The sequence below is a fragment of the Humulus lupulus genome, chromosome 2 (genome assembly GCF_963169125.1).
Source record: "Humulus lupulus chromosome 2, drHumLupu1.1, whole genome shotgun sequence".
NCBI lineage: Eukaryota > Viridiplantae > Streptophyta > Magnoliopsida > Rosales > Cannabaceae > Humulus > Humulus lupulus.
Genome location: NC_084794.1, coordinates 224,522,701 through 224,529,270, shown reverse-complemented (window position 1 = coordinate 224,529,270; position 6,570 = coordinate 224,522,701). Strand labels below are relative to the sequence as shown.

The following is a 6,570-nucleotide window of genomic DNA, read 5'->3' as shown; positions in this document are numbered from 1 at the left end:
TTATATCATAGCTAATTTAAATTTTAATATAAAAATTATTAATTATAAATACAAAAATTAATAATATGAAAAATTTAGAAACAAAAAAAAATCTACTTTTAAAATTTTGTAATAAATACTTAATTTTTATAAATATATATTTACATAATTTAGTTTTTTTTTAAAATTAAATTATTCATTTAACAAAAGTAAAACTTTTTAAATTCAATCTATTCTCCATCTCTAAATTTTCATGTCACTTATTAATCATTCCACGAAATAATACATGATTTGAGACATAAATCCATTTATTATCTCATTATAAAATTAAATTTAAATTTTAATATAAAAATTATTATAAATACAAAAGTTAATAATATGAAAAATTTAGAAAAAAAAAATTAGTTTTAAAAGTTTTTAATAAATATATATAATTTTCATAAATATATATTTAAAAAAATTTAGTTTATTTTCAAAATTAAATTATTTATTAATTATATTTTTAGATTTTTTATTTGAATTTCGACGACATTTTATAACTGTTAGTATTGGATTTTTATTGACGGTCGATGTTGAGGTCAATAACAAATATTTTTAATTGTTGGCATTGGTCTTGAATTAACTGTCGGCGTTGTGGTCAATAGCGACACATTTTAACTGTCGGCATTGGTCTCGAATTACCTGTCGGCGTTCGGGTCAATAGCGACACATTTTAACTGTCGACATTGGTCTCGAATTAACTGTCGGCGTTGTGGTCAATAGCGACACATTTTAACTGTCGGCATTGGTCTCGAATTAACTGTCGGTGTTGGGGTCAATAGCGACAGTCAAAAGCAACGGTGACAGTTATTAGCTATCGGTGTTGGTCTTTATGTCTACAGTTTTTAACTGTCGGCGCAGAGTCCCACTAAGTAATTACGACAATCAACTTGGGTGTCGGGAAAGCTTAGTTTTGTAGTAGTGTGTATTAGCTTATTTGTCGCTTATGTCGACCTTAAATGTATTTTGAGATGTAAAGTGTTTTCTAAACAGTATTTTGGGATCCCAAATGTGTAACTCTTTACGATTTCAATGAATGACCACATTTTTATATTAAATGCCTTAAAATGACTTTTATTCCGGTTTAGTTACACTTTTAACCTAAAATCTCGATTAGCGAGTTAATGACACGTTTTTAACTTACTTAGTAACGACTCTAAGAAAGTAGGGCGCTACAGACCGTCTCGAGCCATTTACTTGAAATATATCTACATAATAATGTGGTCTCAACCATTTATCATATAAAATCACATTTATGCCCTCAACGGGGCAAAATTACACATATATATATACCCCTATGAACAATAAAGGGCCCACATGCATATTTAATAATCATAAACATGCATAATACATATTCACATAATCATATTAATCATGCATGCCACATAGTCACGCATTTAACCAATTAAACATACATATATCCAATTATGCCCTCCCGACACGCTAATCAAGGCACTAAGCCCTATTAGCAATTTTGGGTTGTTACACCTTAATTGGGTCATTTGATAGCTTAAGACAGGAAGATATGACAGTAAATGAATTCTACATGAAGTTTGTAGAGTTATCTTCCTATGCTTATGTCAGTACGGTCGATCAACCTCTTTTGATTGAGCAGTTACTCTGTTGCTTAAATCCTTCAATACTGGGTCCACTTGCCCCTATGTCCTTTGGAAATATGAATGAGTGTGTGACAGCAGCCTTACAGACTAAGGCTCATCAAGAAGGAATTGAACAAAAGAATCTGACCCGAGAAAGGGGAAATGATAGGAAAATGAACAAGAAGAACCAAGGGCGATGGTTATCCTAAGGACAACAACTTAGTGGGGGTAGCATAGTAGCAAGTCTTCAGGAAATACCCAAATTGGGTTGTATGGGTGTTTCAGTTGTGGCCAACAGGGTCATAAGAAGAAATATTGCCCACAACGACAGCAGAAGTTCCAACCATCACATGGAGGACCCATAGGGAGTTATGCTAGGTCTACTCCTTTCACAGGAAAACCTAGGAATAACCAGTCTTAGTCTTCATCCTATGGTTTCACACCCGCACCAGTGCCAAAATCCCAATATCAACATTAGTTCAGGCCCCAAGGTTCAGGATTTAACCAGGGGGTACTCACAGAGTTTCCAAACTCTTATTTCTATTGGGATTCAGAGAGGGTTCAATCAAGGAGGGGGTTTTGGAGAAAGCACAAGCCATCCTGGTCAAGGAAAAGGGAAAGCATAGGAAAAAGCCTTTGGTCAAGCCTATGCTCTTGGTGGTGATGATGTGCAAGGAGGAATAGGCCATGGAGTTGTGGATGGTATGGTTCTTATCTAACACTCTTGGGCTCATGTATTATTTGATACTGGTTCATCAAATTCGTTTATATCATTAATGTTTGCTAGCATGTTCGGTTTGAGTTAGGAAACTTTTAGTCCTACATTGAAATTGAGTGTACCTATGGGAGGGCATGGTGAATTATCAACCATCTGTAAATCAGTTTGTATTGTGTTTGAAGGGCATAAGTTGTTAGGAAAACTGATAGTGTTACCTATGGGACAATTTGATGTGCTTCTTGGCATGGATTGGTTGTCTAAGTACCAAGCCATTGTAGATTGCTCACGCAAAAAAGGTGACTCTTTTAACTCCAAGTGGAGATTTCATTGTATATCGAGCCAACATGAATGCAATAAGGTAGAATCCTATCCTTGAGGCATGTTTAGGTGGGAAAAGAAACTTAGAGTGTTATGGGAGTCTGTTTACAACTGAGGATGAGTCTAGGCCTCTAGTCAAGTTTCCTTGGATGTCAGTGGTTAGTGGCTTTCCAGATTTGTTTCCTGAGGATTTGCAAGGACTACCACCTGATATAGAGATCAAGTTGTGCATTGATTTGATTCCTGCGACTCAACCAGTTTCTACTACGCCTTATCGCATGGCACATGCAGAGTTGGTTGAATTGAAAAAGAAATTGGGTGAGCTAATGGATAAAGATTACATTAGGAACAGTACTTCCCCATGGGGAGCTCCTATTTTGTTTGCAAAGAAAGTTGATGGATCCTTGTGACTGTGCGTCGATTATCAGAAATTGAATTAGTTGACAATCAAGAAACAAGTATCCTTTTCTAAGGATAGATGAGTTGTTTGATTCGCTCGGAGATTCAAAGTGTTTTTCCAAGATTGATTTGAGGCCAGGCTATCATCAATTGAGGATTGAAGAAGATGATAATCCTAAAATTGCTTTCAGAACACATTATGGAAACTTTACATTTTTGGTGATGCCATTTGGATTGACGAATGCGCCTGCAACATTTATGGACCTTATGAATAGTATCTTTAGACCCTATTTGGATAAGTTTGTGGTTGTTTTTATTGATGACATTTTTGTGTATTCCAAGACACCTGAGGACCATGCAAAACATTTAACAATTGTGTTGCAAACTTTGAAAGACCATCAATTATATGCTAAGAAAGAGAAATGTGACTTCTGGATGACCGAGGTCAAATTCTTAGGGCATGTAATATCTCAACAAGGCATTACTATGGATCCTGCAAAGATAGATTCTATCTTGCAGTGGGAAAGACCAAAGAACGTTACTGAGATTCGAATTTTTCTTGGGTTAGCAGGTTGCTATCGTCTCTTTGTGGAGAATTTTTCTCTAATTGCTATGCCTTTAACAAAGCTAAAAGAAAGGATTTAAAGTCTGTGAGGGATGACATTTGTAAAGAAGATTTCAGAGAATTTAAGCAATGATTGACTACGACGTCTGTTCTCGCTGTGCCTAATAGTGATGAACCGTATGTGGTATTCACTAATGATTCTGGTACTGGTTTAGGAGGAGTTCTCATGTAAAATGGCAAGGTTGTTGCCCATGCTTCACGCCAATTGAAGACACATGAGAAGAACTACTCTACACATGACTTGGAACTTGCAGCAATGATTTTTGCTTTGAAAAATTGGAGATGTTACTTATATGGGGCAAAGTTTGAATTATATTCTTCTCATAAGAGTTTAAAGTATCTCTTTACTCAAAGAGACTTGAATTTGAGGTAAAGAAGATGGGTCGACTACATGGAAGATTATGATTTTACATTGCAATATCATCTTGAAAAAGCAAATATGGTCATTGATGCATTAAGTAGAAAACCTCATGGCACTTTGGCTTGTTTGGATTTTGAGGATTGGAAAATAATGATCATAGTGGGTGTTTCAAATGTAGTGGTTACACCAGTGCTACTTCAGCAAGTTAAGCAATGTTAGTGGCTAGATGAGAAATTGAGACTTATTTACAATCGAATTCAAAACGGTGAGCAGTTAGATGGATGGACAGTAAATGTCAAAGGATTCTTATACCATAAGGGAAGATTGGTCGTTGCAAATATCCTTGAACTTAGAGAGTCTGTTATGATCGAGGCTCATAGTTCTAAATTTTATGTACATCCTGGAAGCACAAAGATGTACCAGGACTTGAAAAGACAATACTGGTGGGAAGGTATGAAGAAAGATGTGTCTAACTTTGTAGCTAAGTGAATGGTTTGCCAACAGATTAAAGCTAAGCACCAGAGACCTTCAGGGTTGCTTCAACCTTTACCTATACCATAATGGAGGTGGGACAAGATCATGATGGACTTTGTGACGGGATTACCATTTACACCATTAAAGCATGCCACTGTATGGGTGATTGTCGATCATTTCACCAAATCTGCTCATTTCATTTCAATTAGGAAGGATTACAAGGTTTCTAGACTTGCTCGACTTTATGTAAATAATATACTTCGACTGCATGGGTTGCCTTCCAGCATTGTTTCTGATAGAGATCCTCAATTTACATCAAGGTTTTGGCCAGCATTACAAAAAGCTTTAGGAACTGAACTTAACTTGAGCACTGCTCACCACCCTCAGACATATGGACAGTTTGAGAGGACTATCCAAACTTTGGAGGAAATGCTTCGTTCATTTATTTTTGGATTTTAGGTGTAGCTGGGGAGAACACTTATCATTGGTGGAATTCACTTATAATAATAGCTACCATGCAAGTATAGGCATGGCTCCTTATAAGGCCTTATATGGGAGACCATGCAGATCACCTTTGTGTTAGGCAGAATCAGATGAGAATCTCACAATTGGACCTCAAATTATCGCTAGTATTGCTGAGAAGATCAAAGACATCCAAGAGAGACTTAAGGTTGTTCAAAGTCTTCAGAAGAGTTATGCCGATCTCCACCGACGAGAAGTTGAGTTAAAGGTTGGTGACTATGTCTTCTTGAAAGTTACTCCAATGCGTGGTGTGATGAGATTTGGAGTGAAGGGTAAGCTAGCTCCGAGGTATATTGGACCTTTGGAGGTTATCGAGAGGGTTGGGGAGGTCACTTATCGATGGAACTTACCAGCGCAGTCGGGGCATGTTCACAATGTGTTCCACGTATCGATGCTGAGGAAGTATACTCCAAATCCATCGCACATCATTGAGTACGAGACTATGTCCTTCTTCAAGAGGACATGACATATGAAGAACAACCTATCAGAATCCTGGGAAGAGAGTTAAAGGTGCTAAGGAATAGAGAGATTCCAGTAGTCAAGGTCTTATGGCGAATCCATAGAGAAGATGAGGCTGCTTGGGAGTTAGAGTCGAAGATGTATGAGAAGTATCCTCATTTGTTTAGTTTTCATCTTGAGGTTGTACTTTGAAAATTTTGGGACAAAATTTCTCTAAGGAGGGAAGAATATAAAGACTTATTTTTTTTCCTTATATATTAAATTTATTTTTTTAAGAAAGGTGGGACCCACCAAGTAAATGAGACTAAGTCTCTTTGTTTTTCTTTTTTTCTTCTTCCCTTCCCCGACTACTCTCTCTCTCTCTCTTTTCTTTCTCTTTCTCTTATCTTATTTTTCTCTTCTCTCCACGGCAACACACCACCACATAGACCCAACCACTGTTGACGACCATTTTTAACTCATTGGATTCCCCTTGCTCCGGTGACCTCAACCACCAAGCAGCATTGGCTAACTCGCCGTCATCTGTTCGGAATAGTCAGCCAAAATTTTGGTCTATCAACTTTGACTGTGTTTTTTGGCCTACTCTGACCACCTATCAACGAGTGGTTGGTACCTTTGGAACCACTATGGAGAGAGAAACAAAACCCACTAAGCCATTTTTGGTCAACTCGCCATTTTTCTCTAGCGAGATTTTGGGTATCTCCGCCACTTTCCGGCGAGTCTGAGCACTTTTTCACTGATGGTTGCCATGAACATGATCTACTCCCTGATGTGGTAATTTTGATATAGGTCACACCTACCTTTGTAGACGTTTTCGATACACTGCTCATTGCCGCCACCAACCGCTGCTATGCACCGCTTAGGTGAGGTTCCAGAACTTGAAATTTTAAATATGGTCATATTATATGTCGTTGGGCACAATTTTGAATAAGGAAATCAATGATGATAATCGTTTGCTCATTTAATGCACGTAGGAAAAATATGATATTAACAATTGGACTAAATCACTATAGGATCATCGTTAAGCTTAGGAGCGTCGCCTTGGGATCAGATTGAAAATTCTAAGGAGATAGGGACT

At 37.2% G+C, this 6,570-nt stretch overlaps 1 protein-coding gene across 1 annotated transcript; it reads left to right on the top strand.

The window, feature by feature from the left end:
* The first annotated feature begins 4,067 nt into the window (after window positions 1-4,067).
* LOC133815209 (uncharacterized) lies at window positions 4,068-4,526 on the top strand. The gene is made up of 2 exons (XM_062248068.1): window positions 4,068-4,211; window positions 4,311-4,526. Exons 1-2 carry the CDS (start codon window positions 4,068-4,070, stop codon window positions 4,524-4,526), a joined length of 360 nt encoding a protein of 119 aa, XP_062104052.1.
* Window positions 4,527-6,570: the final 2,044 nt, after the last annotated feature.